Below are 17830 nucleotides of genomic sequence, written 5' to 3' on the forward strand. Positions count from 1 at the left end.
CGAGCCCAGAAGGAACGGCAGGCTCTGTGCTGGTCCCGATAGCACTTCTCACAACTCCGTCATCTTAAGCACGTAACTGCATCTCAGAGCTTGTTTCCTCGCAGGTAGAATCTGTCACCCCCCTCCATGGCTGGGAGAGACACTTAGGGTGCGCATGTGAACTAGAGCAAGACACAGGGAGGTGGGACCTGAGTGTGCAGAGCACAGCCTTCCAAAAGAGAACCTCGGGGTGGGAGGTGGGGTTTCTGAGTGAGGTGGGGATACAAGCACAGGCAGTGGGAAGTGGGCCAGAACGTTCCCAGGAGTTCTCTCTGGAAAGAAATTACTGGTCACTTTTTTATTTGGGTGTTGTTAAACTTTTTCTCCCAAAATTGACTTAATGTATATGAGAATCAAAAACACTGGTCCTTTGTTGCAGAAAGAGAAAATTCCGTGGGACACTGTGATATGCAAGTAAGTTGGTAGCCTCACAAGAAAGCATGTCAGGCAGGGAAATGTAGAAGTGTGTGTTCCCACTCTGGAGAGGGACTAAGAACAACAGCCCAGTCAGAGGCAACAGGAGACCCTACCACTGTGAGCTAGTAAGTCCTTTTGGGCCTCAGTGGTAGACCCTGGCCTGCACCTTGGCTTTCTGGCTCAGAGGTGAGTTTTGTGGGCCCTGGAGCTCCTGGCTCTGTCTGGGTGAGAAGACAGGAGGTGGTAAGAGGGATCTGCTGGCTTTGTCTCAAAGGCTTGGTGCAGGTTAAGCCAGTCAGACACTGGCGAATGGATCTTTTTTAAGGGATGATACGTGCATTTCTGGTGAGCTGACCAAGAAAAGAATTCCCTAAAAATTTCCAGGGAAGTGACCCTCTTCTCTGCTGTGTTGGCTGTTCATCCTCTTGAATGGAGGCATTTTGTTTTGCCCTATTCTCTTGTATTTAGTGGGAAAAGGAGATTTCGGAGTTCTGCCCATCCCAGAGAGAAGGAACCCTCTTGTATTTCAAGGAGGATAAGATGAACTCATTCTAGAACAAGGCAGTGCCTCTGATGGTGCTCAGGGCAGGGTGGGCAGAGTTCCAGGGGCCTTGCAGTCCCTGCTGCAGAAGCTCCAGTTCAGAAACCTGTGGTTTATGTGGTTAAGAGCTCCAGCCTCCAGAGTGGAAGGCCTGGGTTTAAACCTCACTGTGCTTCCATTTCCACATCTGTAATATGGGAATTAGTTAATAGGGCCTAACTCATGGAGCTGATAGGAAGATTCGGTCTCTGTGAAGTGCTTACAGCAGGAGCTGGCACATAGTAAGCCCTCAGCAAACATTAGCTTCCGTTCTTGCCGTCGCTGAGCCTGGCACTTTGTAAAAGGGAGATCATCTGCTTCTCACGTAAAGCTGCTGTAAATGGGCTCCAGGTCAGGTTGTGGAGCGTAACAGGGTCCTCAAGCCCAGCTCTCTGGAGCCCCGGAACGGGAGTTTTTCCCACCACGCCAGCTGTCTGTCCATTAGGAAGCCAGTGCTGCTTGAAGATAAGACTTGCCACGGCCAGTCGCCCCAGCTTGCCTGGATTTCCTGTGGGTGACTCAGCCCCTTCCGGGGGTGCTGGAGGTCAGGTACTTCGGCGACCTGGCCACTGCACCCGGCTCTCTCATCTGCTTTCCTCCTATTGTTCCCTGCTTCCAGCAGCCTAGGTGTGTCCTAGGTTGCAGAGTGGCAAGCCTTTTTTGCAAGTGTCCTCGTTCACCATGAATGGTGACACTTGGGGCTCCTAGAATGTTTCCTAAGGGAACACACCTTCAGAAAGGCCTCGGGAGCCCATCTGTCCCTCAGCCCAAACCCAAAGGGACCAGTCTTCGTGTTTTATCTCAAAGTAACTCTAAAGCTTGCCACATTCACTCTTTTTGTTAACATTACCTTTTTTTGTTATGGTAAAGTATGTATAAAATTTCACTCTTGACTTGAGGAGCTTTAAATGCTTAAGAGAAATTGCTTGGAAAGGAACTATTGCCCTGGATGAAATAAGAAATCTTCACCTTAGAGTCTAACATATTTAGCTAAAAATGTAATTTAAAAATACATATATTAAAAAGTGTTTTCATTGTTAGTTTCTAAATAGTGTCCTGTGACTCCAACCAGTCAGAGGAAGTTGAAATCTGAACCATCTGACCCTTATTCTAGCTGCAACTGACGGTTTACTCAGTGGCCCTAATTAACAGAGGAAGCCAGGCACCTGCCCCATGAAGAAGCCAGAGGCAAGTGTTGGGACATCTCCCAGTCTCTCCACTCTTTCTTGAAGCTTCTAGTCTTTCTTTCTTTTTTAAGATTTTATTTATTTGACAGAGATCACAAGTAGGCAGAGAGGCAGTCAGAGAGAGGAGGAAGCAGGCTCACTGCTGAGCAGAGAGCCCGATGCAGGGCTCGATCCCAGGACCCTGGGATCATGACCTGAGCCAAAGACAGAGACTTTAACCCACTGAGCCACCCAGGCGTCCCAAAGCTTCTAGTCTTTCTAAAATCTTTATTTCTGCTGTTTTCCATGAACTTCCTGCCTTTAGTAGTGAGTGATCTGTGCCAAGTCCTTTACCTACTTGAGCTCATTCCATCCTTACAACAGCCCATTTTACAGATGAGGTATCAAGACGGATGTTTTAACTCGCTTAGTGGGAATACCACAGAGCCGCTGCTCTCCCACCTGACAGTTCTCTGGATCACTCCCCCTGCCCCCATAAAAAATCTTTTTGTCCTGGACCGTCCGCTGGCACCAAAGTGAAGAGGTTTTTCAGCTCCTCCTCCTCTAGATAATTGATAGAATGTATCTCTACATGCAGACAGAGACCTTCAGACTGTGCCCACCAACCCGTACTGAGTTCTCGGAGCCCTTTGCATCAGCTGCCTCAGTGGTTCCGTTGTAGAGGACTCCATTCCCTCGTTTGGAGTGTTCACAGAGAGACTGGACGACCGGGCCTTGGGGTTTTTAATGGAGAATTTGGCATATGTTAACCTGAGAGACAGACATGGTGCCCCCGAGGGTTTCTTTCGGCACCTGGCAGTTCTCTTCTCTTCCTCCTGCCTTGCTCAGTACACCTGGCAAGGTGAGGCTGAGAAAGATTTGTGTGTTAAGAATTTCCAAATGTCAGAAAGAATGTGGAAAGAATCTAGAGACAACTGAGTTCAGTCTGTCATTCAGCACCTGAGGGTGGGAAAATGTCCGTGAATTTAACAGGGCCTCCGCTATTGCCCACAGAGCCTCCGGCCCCCAGCAATTCTGTCCTACAATTTTCTTTTTCTTTTTTTTTTTTTCTTTTTTTTAAGATTTTATTTATTTGTTTAACAGACAGAGGTCACAAGCAGGCAGAGAGAGAGAGAAGCAGGATCCCCACCAAGCGGGGAGCCCAACATGGGGCTCAGTCCCAGGACCCTGAGATCATGAACTGAGCCGAAGGCAGAGGCTTAACCCACTGAGCCACCCAGGTGCCCCTGTTCTAAGATTTTTTTTATCTACCAAAGGGAATATTACATAACTATTTACTCATTCCATCAATGGGACTTTTAGTCTTCTTGTCAATCAGAAGTCTAACCAGCAAACTTAGAACAGTGTCTGGCACTAGCCAGGTGTCCAGTACATGCTGATTTAAAGGCTGCTCCCAACTCTCGAGTCCTTGAGGTTCGGAACTGTGTGGTGAAGTCCCTGGCCGCTGTCTTGGCAGCGCTGTTAATAACACGCTAAGTAAACGTCCACACTGCGCATCGCACAGGTGGGACCCCCATGCCCTCTGCTGTCCAGGGAGGGTGCTCTCTCCAGCTCAGATGCTCTTTCAGGGGTCCTCCATTCACATCTCCCGAGTTTGCTGTGTGCCATCAGTTGGTCAGAGCCTCAGGTCAGTGTGAAAAAGCGAGCTGTCACTGAAACCGCTCCAAGCCAGGACACACCTGGCCATGGGGGGAAGCTCCAGTGCCTTGTCTGGGAAACACCTCCTCGAGTGTGGGGACTGGCTCTGCCCTCTGGCCCCCGTACTGTGCACCAGTGTCCTCCTCACACTTCCTCCCAGCGTGACTGCTCCTAAGTCGCGGAGAAGCAGCTGGAAGACCCCAGGAAACAAGCCTGTCGGTCGTTCAGTTTAAGTCCACGCAGTTGGTGATGTTCCACCGTTCAGCTCGCTCTTAAACTGCTGTGCCCTTCCTCCCACATGTGGGTCCCCGCCCCAGCCACCATTTGACTGTCAGGACACCACTCCTTCTGTAGCCTGCCAGTTACCTAGAAGCTAAAAGCCAGCTTCAGGGCTCAGCTGGCCCGAGTAGACCTTTGTCCCCCTTGAGGTCACAGAATCAGTAAGACTCTGTTGGGCTTTGCACAAAGGGGTGTGGAGCTCCTTGTTGGTAGACTCTAGATCTGAAACTCCTCCAGCCCTGCCTGCCCCAGACCCTTGGGTTATCAGTCTTCCCACCCCGAGCTGCAGAAGATTCTCTCTCTGCTAACTTTGCGGCTGAACGAACAAAGCAGGCTCTCGCCCCTCCCCAAGGTGGCCACCACCGTGCACAGTCCCACTCCTCAGCCACGGCCTTTCGGGTGGGCTTCCTCATGGGAGCCTCACCCAGTGATGAAGCAAGGAATCTGCTTTCTGGATCTGGAAATGAGTCGTCTGCTGACTAGCAGCCCTCTGGCGTCCCCCGGCTCCCAGTGGGGTCCCAGCATGGCATGGAACTGCTTGGGGCGAGCTCACCATCTTGTTGCTTTTCCTCTAGGAGGACGATGAGAAGCTGATTGAGGAGATCCAGAAGGAGGCTGAAGAGGAGCAGAAGAGAAAGAATGGAGGCAAGTGCTCCCCCGGCGCAGGCCCCGTGCCCGGTGCTCTCCATGTGTGGGGTGGGGGAGCAGGCTTCATGGCTGGCCCTCTGCCCAGCCGGGGACCACCCAGGCATCCATCCCGCTCCCCATGGGAGAGGCTATGAAAGCATAGGAGAGTTTCAGCACCCCCCTCATGGTCAGGAGGTCCCAGGGGATGAGTTTGAGTTTAGGGGGTAGACACCACCCTTGCCTCTCTGAAGTCATAAAAGAATGAAGTGGAGTTTCTGGGAGTCCCTAGGCCCTGGCTCTGAAGGAAAGTCACGGAATCCACCACTTTCCAGGGTGATCACTGAGCTAATGCTTGGTCGGACAGCTGAGGGGGGTTGGTGCGCATACACGCGTTAATCAGCCTTATTTGGCCCGGCCACCCCTTCTGTGTCCATAGGTAAGAATGATGCTGAAGGTCAGACAGTCCTGGCCTGGCCTCGTGCTGTGGGCTCTCCGCTAGGGCCAGGTGGGACTGAGCAGGATATGCAGCCCTGGTCCCAGCCCACATGCAAGCACAGTTGGTTTTGTTTTCTCTACTAAATCCCATCTCCTGTTCAGAGAACACCTTCAAACGCATCGGGCCCCCCTTGGAGAAGCCTCCAGAGAAAGTCCAGAGGATCGAAGCCCTGCCGAGGCCCGTCCCGCAGAACCTGCACCAGCCACAGATCCCCCCCTATGCCTTCGTGCACCCGCCCTTCCCCCTGCCGCCCGTCCGGCCCATGTTCAACAACTTCCCTCTCAACATGGGCCCAGTCCCAGCGCCCTACGTGCCCCCTCTGCCCAATGTGCGCGTCAACTACGACTTTGCTCCCGTCCACGTGCCACTGGAGCACAACCTGCCTATGCACTTCGGCCCGCAGCCCCGGCATCGCTTCTGACAGCTCTGTGTCCTGCATCCTCCCCAGAGCTCCGCCACTGAGCAGCCCAGCCTGTGCAAGGCCAGGGTTCTGTAGATTACCCGCCTCGCCCCCAAGGCCATGCCTTCAGAGTAGGGATCATGCACTTGGCTCTCAAAAGGATAGGCTGGCTTTTTTCCTGCTCCTTCCTGGGAAGGGCTACTGCCCCTTGAAGAGCGGCCGGCAGGCCAGTGCCCTCAGGTGCCTGTAAAAGGATTGGTCTGGCACTTGCTGGACCAGAGAGTAGGGCCTCCCTAGAGAGTTCCACTGCCCAAGCCACAGTGCAGGGACCCTCACCACAAGGTAGCTTGTCTCTGCTCTGTCAGTCCTGTCCCTGCAGACAGAGATGAGGGAAGTGTTTGGGTCCGTCGCCTCCCCCTGGCAGACCTCAGAAGTCTCTCAGTTAACCACGTAGGCCTTCCTTACTGCAGTGCAGTCTGGTTCTCGATAAAGCTGAAGTCCTAGTTGGAGGGAGTCTGGAGTTGGGAGAGAGCTGAGCTGTCTGAACCATGTTGTGAAGGCTGGGTTCCCCCTCTGCCCCCACCCCAATACTGCAGCCCATCCAGGGTGAGTACACCCTGCTGCTTCAAGCCAGTTGGTCCCAGTGAGGCGGTGGCAGAGCCTTGTCCCCAGGCCTGGGAGCACCGCTCGGGGTGGGGAGGCTGCAGTTATCTCTCAAATCCAGAACCCCAGGCCGCCACCACCGTGACTATTCTGGTCTCTCTTGTCCTTGGCCCACTCCGATGAGACCACAGAGAGCCATCTCATGCTATCAGTTCTGTTTTGTAGTTTAAAGAAATATTTGCCATTTACTCACTTTGAACTTACTGGGTTTTCTGTGACCTGCTAGAGTTTCTCTCGTTCAGTCTCTGGAAAGTCAAATCTGTTTCCCCATGCCAGGCGGCCAGTGAGGGCTGGATGGTCCTGAATCTTGCCTAACAAAAGGTCTTTTCGAGGCGCCTGTGACAGGCTTGGTGGCTTTCCCAGGCAGCCCAGTTACTGGTAATGAGCAGCTTCTCCCCGGAGGTTTGGTGGTAGCAGTGGGTTTCCATAGGGGGACAGAAGACCCAGACTACACCCAGCATCTGCCCATGGAGCTGCCCTTGCCCAAGGCCAGGTGAGTCTAGCTCTGAGTCGGCATGGGAGCCCCTGCCCCTTCCCACTCACCTTTGCCCGTTCAGCCCCAGCCCACCTGAGGCTCTGCCGCATCACTAGTCTCCGCTGTACAGAGCAGAGGCTTCTGCGGGAGCGACCCTGCCTGACCCAGTGTTGGCCTCGGTCACTGCTGCTGTGTCTCTGATGGCTGTGGGGTTCCCGGAAGTTCCCAGTACCCGCGCACAGACCGCAGTGGGGTGAGCCTACAGGCTGTGCCCCAGGACCCTGCATTCTTGTGCATAGGCACCCACTGCCATCCATTTCTCATGTATTTCGAGGATTAAAATGGGCAGAAATCTGCTAAGTTGCCTGTTCTTTGTTCTGCTTTTCCTCCAGGGAGGACTTTGCAGAGTCCTCTGCGTGTGGGGCAGGAAACAAGGAGGGGCCTGCATGGCTGGGAGCCTGTGGCAGTCCCTTGGGAGAGCCCTGCCAGGGGTGCCCTATGGAGCACAGCGATAGGTCTAAGTACCTTTACAGCATGGTCCCTGTGCATCCCCAAGGCAGCAGGGGTCTCAGAGCAGTTGAGCTTCTAGTGGACATCCCACCAAATAGACGCACCAAAACCTCCTGGGCACCCTGGCGCAGTTGACCAGCCAGGGCACAGGGCTTCATGAGGTGCCTTGGGCAGCTGAAGGGACACACCCCAGGTGGACGGCATGTGAAGGCCCCTTGGCACAGGAAGAGGCAAGAATGATTGCTTCCCCCCAAGGCCAGACTGAAGACTTGTCCTTTGAGATGAATTCGGGCTGTTCGTAGCCACAAGCAGCTGCTAGGGAACCACGGGTGCCCAGTTTCTGATGATCCCCCTCGACCTGGACTGTGGGGCAGGTCCCAGGCCTGCAGCAGCACAGTTGCTGTTTGGGGGAAGGTCGCTGCCACAAGTTTGATGCTAGCGTGACGCCCCCCACCTGTCTGTGAAGTGACTGTCCAGGTGCCTGTCATCCAGAGGGCCCCAGGCTTCTTGAGAAACAGCCTGCACTAGTGAGAGTTCAGGGGAGAGGGGACCTTCGTGCTCTGACCAGCCAGCAAATGGCTGCAAGGTGTGATGACAAGAGACCCACAGAGACTAGCCAGTCACAGGGACAAGACAGGAATCCCAGAGGCAGCCTGGCACCTTTCCCTCTCTGGGCCACAGTGTTTGCTCCCCCAAGCCAGAGACTGCCCAGCGACAGTCCCGTTCTACTTGCCTTAAACTGGAGAGAGGAATCTAGTATTTGCACTTAGCAGAAGATTTTAAAACTTAAAAAAAAAGTGTGCATGACCTGTCCACTTTGTATAAAAATAGCAAAAATGATTAGTTTATTAAATTTTTTTTCTGTACCTTCCGGTAGTAAAAATACGTCAAAATAATTCTGTTTAAACTACTGTGTGTAAAAAGCCTGTATCATATGTAACTTGGACTTTTTGTAAATAAATGTTTGTGCACTACACTCCCTCTGGTTTCATCTGTCCACACGACACTACCAGGCAGGCCCTGCCACCCCCACGAAGTTACAGGGGCTGCACACAGGCGGCAGGTTCCCAGGGAGTGATTGGGCCTATGAAGCCTCCACTCCCCAGGACCGGATGTCAGCTGCCGCTGGAGAGCTGCGGGGTGAAGTGAGACCCCCATCTCCCCTCCCCTGAAGGAAGATGGGGTGATGTCTCATGCCAGCCCTGCTTGGGTGGCTTTTTGTTGTTGTTGTTCTTTGGCACAGAATCCCCTTCCAGAAAACGTGATTCTACACTTTCCAAAACGGGACTTATTTTTCTCCCTTTGTAATCACAGAGTGCCCTCTGGGTCTGATTGGTTCTCTTTGTGCCATCCTGATGGAAAATCTGGGGGCTTCGCACTTCCTGCCACCCTCTTGGTTGTTTAACCCTCTTGGGTGTTTCAAAGGATGTATTTTCCAGGAGCAGAGTTGTGCATAAAGGGACAGGGGTGTGTATTTCTATGGCTTTTGCAAGATTCCTCGCCAGATTTCCTTGACAAAACAGTGTCAACCCACCCGCCCTGGGCTGTGTCCTCACCTTTTGCTGGCATATCTTTGTCACCACAGTCCCTCGGTCCCTCGGCTGTCCTAAGAATCGTCTCCTGGAATCTGACCTCATGGGGACACTAGAATGGACACATTTTTCCTTTAGAGGGAACTGCTGTTTAGGTCAGGTGCCTTTGTAATTGTCCTGCCCAAACTCATTTTTCCATCCTTAAAGTGTATACGTGTACACATTGGCCAATTATACATGTTTTAAAACAGAAAATTTGAAAATATAGAAAAGCATCAGTTCAAAAGTGCTTTGTTACCCAAAGGTAACTACTGATAATATATACATTTTTTTAAGATTTGTTTATTAGCACGGGGGTGTGGGGAGGGGACAGAGAAACAATCTCAAGCAGACCCCGTTGATTGCAGAGCCCGACGTAGGGCTCGATCTCATGACCCTGAGATCATGACCTGAGCTGAAGTCAAGAGTTGAATGCTTAACCCACTGAGCCTACCCACGCGCCCCTACTGATATTTTTTTGATGCATTTCCTTCCAGGTTTTCCTGCTCTGTGGTATATATAATGTCTACCCAACCAGTAAACCAGACACGCAGGTTTGTACCCTATCATGTCTTCCAAAATACGATTTTTAATTAGCTCCTCCTTCTAGAGACTTCTTGCCGCAGGCTTGTAAGCTTTCTGTTTGGACTTCTTTTTTTTTTTTTTTTTTAAGATTTTATTTATTTATTTGACAGAGAGAGATCACAAGTAGGCAGAGAGACAGGCAGAGAGAGAGGAAGAAGCAGGCTCCCCGCTGAGCAGAGAGCCCGACGACGTGGGGCTCGATCCCAGGACCCCGAGATCATGACCCGAGCTGAAGGCAGAGGCTTTAACCCACTGAGCCACCCAGGCGCCCCCTGTTTGGACTTCTTAATCACCTTCTACATACCGGCCCACAGCTGCCCCTGTCCTGCCAGTTCTTTGTTCTCATGACCCCTAGGGGTACACAGCCCCACCCAAAGCCCCAGCCGTGGGTCTTCCCTCCCAGGATTTAGTGGGAAATGACTCCTCTCCTTGCTTCCCCCCGCTTCATCAGTACGTCTTGGCAAAGACAGCCCAGAACTGATCAGCAGCTTGACTTTGCCCTAGACGATGCCAGTTAAGACCCTCACTAGAGGGGCATGGAGCCAGCACAGGCTGTCGCCAGGGTCACCAGGATCACTGGGACCTGCCTCTTCCCTAAGTGGGGGTGGTGCACTGGGCCCGAGGCCATCCTGTGGCTCCTGCAGGTGCAGCGCTGTGGGGCCCCAGGGAAAGTCACTGAAGCCAGCTGTTTGAAGCCAAGTGGGGATAATTACAGCACCTTTTCATCAAGCTAAGAGAATTCGAGAAATCCAGAAAAGAGCTTGAAGTCTCTCACGTGATAAGAGTTGTTGGGTTCCCTTGCTGCTGCCCTTTGGCATCCACTCCCAGAGGCTGTCCCAGGTTCAGACCCAGGCACATCCCCTGGGCAGCTGCCCCTCACCACCCCACAGGTCCAGTCCCCCCAACCCACCTGCCCTCGTCCTCGTCCGCGGTGCATCTGGGGCTACGCTGAGCCCCACGCAGGAATCTTGGGCACACGTGCCCCACGCAGCCATGTGTGTGCACCCAGTGGGAGCTGCCTGGGCTGGACTCACCACTCCACGGGGCAACAAGAGGCCTCTGGGCACGGAACATGGTAGGGGTGGCCCAGGCGCTGGGAAGGCAGAGATTGGGGCCCCAGCCTAGCTCCTTGTCCAGGTCCGGGGCTGGACCGCATGCAGGCTGCAGGGCCAGCGATGCTGGTGGTTCCCAGGAATCTACATTTTCAACAGCTTGTCAGTGTAGGGATCACTGCAGATCCTTGGCGGAGTCCTGGGGCAGGAGGTTTGGGAGGCGGAGGGATGCCTCCAGGGGGGAGCCCGACGGGCAGGAGCACATCTGGGAGGGTTCCAGAGAGACCCAGGGGAGCTGGCCGCAGGTGTCAGCTCTTGGACTTGCAGAGAGAGGAGGACCACGCTGCCGCTCAGCGCCGGTAAGGGCAGCAGGTGGAGCAGGGGGCCAGGGCGCTCTGGGGCCCAAGGGAGGAGGCCGTGTCTTCAATCCCGATGGGTGTGTTTGTCCAAGAGGTGTCCCACGGCAGACCCAGCCCTGAAGGCCTGGGGATGGCACAGCGAGCCAGGCTGGGACCCCGAGGGCCACCCTGATGACAGGACAGGTGGAGGGCAGCCAGGGCAGCAGAGGAAAACTGTGGGCTTGGGAGAGCTGGTGCCCCCACGGGAAGACCTGGTGCTGGGCTGCAGTGCCCACCTGCAGGCATTCTTGGAGCTTCCCCGGAACCTTGTCTCGGACCCTCCGGTTCCTCTGGGTGCCTGGGAGCAGTACCCTGTGTCCTTACCCTCCTCCAGCGCCACCTCCCCCCTGCTTCTCTGGCCTCCCATCTCCTGCTGAATAAGACCACAGCCCACGGGGCACCTGCGTGACTCAGGCAGTTGAGCATCTGCCTTCAGCTCAGGTCATGATCCCAGGATAGAGACCCGCATTTGTCTCCCTGCTCAGCAGGGAGCCTGCTTCTCCCTCTCCCTCTCTCAAATAAATAAATATCACCTTTAAAGGTGGGGAGCACAGCCCCCAGAGGCAGCTTGGGAAGCCCAGAGATGCTGCTTTGGACAGGGCTGCAGGCATGGGCTCAACCAGTCCACTCCGCTCTCAGCTGGGGTTCAGCTGAGACTGCAGCCCCCATATGGCCTCCGCGAGGGCTGCTCTGCCCTGGCCTCCCATCGATCCTGGGCCAAGCTTCCCTCCTGCAGTGCCCTAAGTGGGCACAGCGGCCATCCGCGTGCATCCTTCCCGGCCAGACCCAGCCACGGGCCCCCCGGATGGGGGATCCCTTGCCTCCCGAGCAGAAATGGAACCACAAAACCACCACTCCCAGTTTGAGCAGCGTTCATGGCCTGGGGGTGGTACACCTGTGCCCAGGACATCACCACAAGGAGACCAGGGCCGCAGCCATCCGAGGGGACTCTCGGTGTCTCCTTTCTGTCCCCCAAGTCTTGTTCTCCCTCTCTCTCTCTCTCTTTCCTCATTTCTATCCAGATTGAGGCCACTTAACAAAAAAATACCCATGATAGAAAACCAGAAAAACCGAACTGGAACAGAAGCAAAGCAACAGTATTAAAAGAGCACAGCGTAGGAAGTGGGGCTCTGAAGCCAGGTGGCCTGGCCCCCTTCCTGGCCACTCACATGGAGAAGCACATGAGTTGTAAGGGTCACCGTGGCCATGGGGTGAACACGTGCCTAGAGCTCCAAAGAAGACAGCTCTGCAGGCAGCACACGTCTCCATGACCTGCTGGAGGCCCAGGAGGGGCAGCCCCAGGTCCTGATGGGCTTCAGGGGGCCACCCGCTGCAGCTCTGGGGAGGCCTGGGCCTGGGCACCAAGTGGGCAACCCGGATGGCTCCCCACAGGGTGCCCTCACCTGCTCAGCCTCAGACCTCTGGCAACTCTGACGCCACCTCCCCCACAGACATCTCCTTTCTCTTGCCTCTGATGGGGAACAAGGCCAGAAAGGAGGCCTGGAACATTCTGGAGGCCAGGAACACTGAAGAACGTGCAGGCACACAGTTCCTGCCCAGCAATGCTGTTCGCCAGCTGTGAGCCACGGCCCAGGCCTCTGTGCCTCTCCTCCCGAGAACAGTGTCCACCAGGTCCGCCTCCCCAAAGCACCGAGAGCACCATTCTGCTCGGCTCTGCATCTCTGGCACCCAGTTGGGGCCCTGGGGTGCTCAGGAAATAGTTGTTGGAAGGGGGTCTGCAGGACACTCAGCGGGCTACTGCAGGCGAAGACACAGTGTGACCCTTGGAACCACACAGATGTCAGCTTAATTGTGTTTGGAATCCAAAAATGTGAGCAACTGCTTTCTCCACCTGTGTCCTGGGGGGCAAGTCCCCTGCTTGCTGGAGCCTCAGTTTCCCCATCTGTAAAAGGGAAGGGTTGGGCTGGGTAGCCTGAGTGGTAGAAGCGTGGCAGAGACTGGGGACCTCCCTACATGGAGGAGACAGACCTGAAAACTTGGGGACGCCGAGGACCCACAGGGCAGAGGCGTGAAGGAGGAGGAAGCAGCCAGACAGGCCACTCGGGGTCTGCAAACGGGGACCTTGTGGGGAGGCCCTGAGGCCAGGTGCCACTGTTGAGCCCCTCTAGGCCCACCTGTAGCTGCAGGGACCAGCAGCTAGCTCTTGGAGGAGACTTTATCTGAGGCCCTGAGAGATGTGGCAGCTTTTATTTACATCCTCCCAAATCTGCCAGCTGTGCTCCGGGGAAGAAGGACGCCAAGTGGCAGAGGGAAGAGGTGGAGAGGCCCCGCCCAGCTTAGGTGTTGCCCATTAGCACAGACTCACCCACAGGTAACCCTTGCACTCCTGACCTATGCAGCACCCTCACTCTCACCTCAGCCTGGCAAGAAGCTTCCAGAATGATTCCATCCAGGAGGGGGAGAACGTAAAGACACACTCATCCACAGCTGGGCGGGGGTGGGAGGGTCTTTGGGGAGGCAGTCCTGCCCCATCTATCAAAACCTCAAGTGACTTAAGAATTGCCCTTCCTTGAGCACCTGGGTGGCTCAGTTGTTAAGTGTCTGCCTTCGGCTCAGGTCATGATCCCAGGTTCCTGGGATGGAGCCCAGCATCATGCTCCCTGCTCAGCAGGGAGCCTGCTTCTCCCTCTTCCACTCCCCCTACTTGTGTTCCCTCTCTTGGTGTCTTTGTCAAATAAATAAATAAAATCTTTAAAAAAAAGAAGAAAAAGATTGCCCTTCCAGATATTTCCCCAAGAGCCTCATAGTGTCTCCTTCCTGCCCACTGTTGTTCTACGCAGCAGCATATGCCTCTCAGAACGAGGGAGAATGGACGCGAGTGTCCGTGACTGGTGCGCTGACTAGGTCGGATGGCAAGGGACAGAGTGGACCTCGAGAAGCCGGACCAAGGTCTGCCTGGGCAGGTAAGGAAAACACACGTGTCAGGTGACAACTGAAGGGAGGGGGCCATGGAAGCCCACAATCCCGAGTGCGCAAAAAAGCAGAATACAAGCCCCGCTCACTGTTGCTGGGGCTGTAGAGCAGTGCAGCCACTGTGCAAAACAGGGTAGGGAGGGTGTTAGAAGAAACGAAACTGGAATGACCGTAAGAAGCAGCAAGGCCACTCTGGGGTGTAAACCCAAGAGAACAGAAAACAGGGACTCAGATTTGTACCCGTGTTCTCAGCGGCAGCATTCATAAGAACCAAAAGCTGGAAGCAATCCGGTGTCCGTCCGGGGAGCGGCACGTACATCCGTGTGTCCCTCGGAACACGAGTCAGCCAGAACAAGGAATAGAGCTCCGACCCACACCACAACACGGGTGAACCTCGCAGACACAGGGCCAAGTCACACAAGTGGTCACAGAAGGACAGATGCCTTGTGCACCCCCGGCTCACGTTCCCTTCGCGCCCCTCCCCCCGTCTCCTGGGGTCACCACCCAAGTAAGCCACTTGGTCTTGAATGTGCGTGTCTGTTTGTTTCTGGGGGAACCAGTCACACGAGGAAGAGTGTCCATATGGGAAGAGTGCTGGCCCATAAGGGTTACGTTTATATTTAAATCCCAGCTGCACCCCGAGCTGGGAACAACTTACTTAACCTCCTGAACCTCAGTTTCTGCAGCAGTGAGTCGCAGGACACACTCCCCTGCGGGGCTGGGATGTGGGTGGTAGGAGTCATGGGCTGGGCGCCTCAACATAGCAAGTTTTTTCCCAGCCCTGAAGGCGGGAGTCCCAAAGTGGGGAGGGGGTGGGTAGTCTTCCCGGCCTCTGTCCGCGGCCTCCCGCCTTCCCTCTGTGCACATTTGCCTCCTAATCTCCTCTTCTTACCAGGACACGGTCAGATTGGAGTGGGGCTCACCTCAGCAACCTTTTTAAATCTTAATCACCTCCTGAAATACCTTGTCTCTGCGCACAATCACACCGAGAGGTGCTGGGGTTCCGACCTCCGCACACGAATCCTGGGGGACCCAATTCAGCGCATCCCAGGGACTGAGCCAGTGAATGAAGGGTAAGTACCCAGCACCTAGCAAGGGGTGTATATGAATTCTTTCACATAAAAGTAAGATTTTCCAGAAGAGTAAAAGACTGCCATCAGTGTTACTCTGGGGGTTGCTGGGATCCTCCGACACCAGACTCCGTGCTTTCATTACCTTAATTCTTTTTTTTTAAATATTTTATTTATTTATTTGACAGACAGAGATCACAAGTAGGCAGAGAGGCAAGCAGAGCCGGAGGAGGGAAGCAGGCTCCCCGCTGAGCAGAGAGCCCAATGTGGGGATCTATCCCAGGACCCCAAGATCATGACCCGAGCCAAAGGCAGAGGCTTAACCCACTGAGCCACCCAGGCGCCCTGTTTTATTACCTTAATTCCTAAGCTAACAGCAATGATGACGCAGTAACCCTCTCAGAGCACCTATCAGTGCCTGACACCAGTGGGAGGTGCCTGAAAGGTGGGTCTCCTCCTCCCGTCCTGGGGGTCAGATCCTTTCCCCACATCTGTGCAGCTTTTGTCTCCATTATTCACCCCTCCTGGAGGATCAGTCCTCCTCCCGGTTAAGCCCAGGGTCCCCACAACGGGGCTTGGGCCTCAGGGCAAATGCTCTACCCGACCCACTCCTCCCTTCCCCTGCCAGGCGTGTCTTGGGGAGGCGGGCTTCTCCAGGCCTTCTTCTGCCTGAAGAAACCGCATCTGTTCCCTTCTTTCACTGTCCCAGGGTTCTCCTCCAACTGGGCAGTCTTGCCCTGGGAACCATTTGCCCATTGCTCAAATGGGGGGAACTGAGGACAGATGGTCCCCAGAGAGTCAAGCTTCCTCTGCAGCCTTACCTACATTATGCTACAGTATGAGGTCATTGGAAGTCACCTATCATCCCTCCCAATTCTGGAAGAGGCGGCTCTGACCCTGGAGGAAGTGAGGCTCAGCCAGCTCTGGGGTGCCCTCCACTGAGGTCTCCCCAGAAATAAACAGGGGAGGAGCCTGAGCTGGGGAGGGGACCTACTTGGCAGGGGTGTCCCAGGGAGACACCCTTGGGAAGCTCAGAAGCCTTTCCCACCAGAGGGACAGCTCCAAGGTTCCCCTGCAGGGGCTTGGGGTCCCATCCCAACAAGGGTCCTACAGGACCACACCTGTGGGAACCCCAGCAGACAGGAGTGGGGAGGCCTAGGGGTAAGGCCCAGGGGTGAGGCCCTGGGATGGCCTGTGCCCTCTGGCTACACGGCTCCCTGTTTCCAGCCTGTCTGAAGCTACTTGGTCCACAGCCTTTTTCTGCCCCTGACAGGGACGGACACGTTGGCGGCAAGAGTGCTTGTCTCTCCTTTCTTTTTCTTCCTTATAAATTTCATGGAACATTTTTCCTTCAATCATGATCTTTGGGGCTCACAATTAACTGTGACTTGGAACTCAGCACTATTGCCCCTGCCCAGGCTCACTGGGCATCTGCTAGGTCTGTTTCCCCATCTGAGCAATGGAAGGCTGAACTTTTGCTCACCCTCCATGGCAAGCTTGGAGGGGACCCACCTTCACAGCTGGCGGCAAGGAAGACCTGCCAGTCGGGGTCTAGGCGAATGGAGGGGAGTGGGCACCCCTGTGGAGGCAACCAGCCTCGTTTGCTCAAACCAAGTCTCCAACTACCATCCAAGGAGGCTCTGTCCCATCTCTCCTGCAGGGCCTTTGCTTATGCTGTTCCCTCTACCCAGACTGACCTTCCCATCCCTTGTACTGTCCTCTTTCCCTGGTTGTGATCATCTCCCCAAGTAAACTGTAGCCAGCAGCCCCCAGAAAGCTCAGCCACGTAGCAGGTGCCCATTTTTTGCAGAACAAATGGAACCCACAACCTACGCGTAGCTCGGCTGGCTCAGACTAGGCTCGGATTCAGTCAGGGGACCCCCGGGGTCATTCCAGGGCAGTTCTTTCCTGCTCTCCCAGGCATCACAGGGAACCATGTCCAGCTGCCCAACTGCCCCCTCCCCAAGCTCTTTCAGTGTGCCTCCCCTCTTCCACCATGGTCTGGAAGATCTTGGCTCAGACGAATTCATCTGTTCCTTCCACATCACCGAGACTTTTCTGGCTTCCAGCCTGGCTTTAACAGGGGTAGGGGATTGGTCACCAGGACCCCACTGGGGGGCCCCAACAGCCTTTTGTGGCGCCATCTGCCCTTGTCAATCTCGAGACTCCTGCCTCCAGGGACCACCAATCACAGCACAGGCATCCTGGTTTTGTCACCAGCAGCCAATCAGCAATTCCACTGACCACTGGGGCAGCAAGGTGGGAGCAGAAGAGCCACACCCCAGGACCTGGTGATGCCCACCCCACATCCTCAATCATCCCCAGTCACCATCTGCTTATCGCTATACCCGCCAGGCCTTGCCGCTCTGAACCTTGGTCTCCTCTGTAAGGTGGAAGAGCGCTTACCCCCCCACCCCCCGCAGCTCTGGCTTAATGAGATCCTGCAGTCCCTGGAGGGCAGGCCACATGGAGGTCTGCCAGATGGAGACGGGCCCCCCAGCTCCCAGGGCTGAGGCTAGGGGTCCTGCTTTGAAGGAGTTTAGCCCATCCAGCAGACTCCTCCCAGGATCTGCACCCATCTCTGTGCCCGTCCTCAGGGGATTCCTTGGACCACGCAATCCCAGCCACTGGGGAACCTGAACCTCGTGTTTGGGGGTGTGCTTGGGGTCTCTTGCAGTGTGTGAAGAGGGCCCCATCAAGGTGCATCCATGGAGGCAGGAGGAGGAAGCTGGATCTGTGCAATCGTGCTACCTCACGCTCTATCTCCTATGCACACAGGCATGCAGTGCACCGGCCCAGCCCAAGTGCATGCTTGTTTCCAGGCCTCCGGATAGATATGGAGAAGGGAAGTTGTGGAACCAGATTCAGCCACCTCCCTACCTGGGAGATCCCACTATGCCCTTGGGACA

General features: G+C 54.9%; 1 protein-coding gene across 4 annotated transcripts in view; it reads left to right on the top strand.

The window, feature by feature from the left end:
• Positions 1–7432, top strand: part of RNF216 (ring finger protein 216) — a 141012-nt gene extending 133580 nt beyond the window's left edge. For 3 of the 4 annotated variants that reach the window (XM_032872746.1, XM_032872748.1, XM_032872747.1), the window contains exons 16-17: positions 4716–4785; positions 5365–7432. In XM_032872746.1, coding sequence (XP_032728637.1) covers positions 4716–4785; positions 5365–5684 — 390 coding nt within the window. In that variant the 3' untranslated portion in view covers positions 5685–7432. The other variant, XM_032872749.1, reaches the window with a different exon arrangement.
• The last annotated feature ends 10398 nt before the right edge of the window (positions 7433–17830 follow it).

The sequence above is a fragment of the Lontra canadensis genome, unplaced genomic scaffold, assembly GCF_010015895.1.
Source record: "Lontra canadensis isolate GAN:19392208 unplaced genomic scaffold, GSC_riverotter_1.0 scaffold45, whole genome shotgun sequence".
NCBI classification, from domain to species: Eukaryota; Metazoa; Chordata; class Mammalia; order Carnivora; family Mustelidae; genus Lontra; species Lontra canadensis.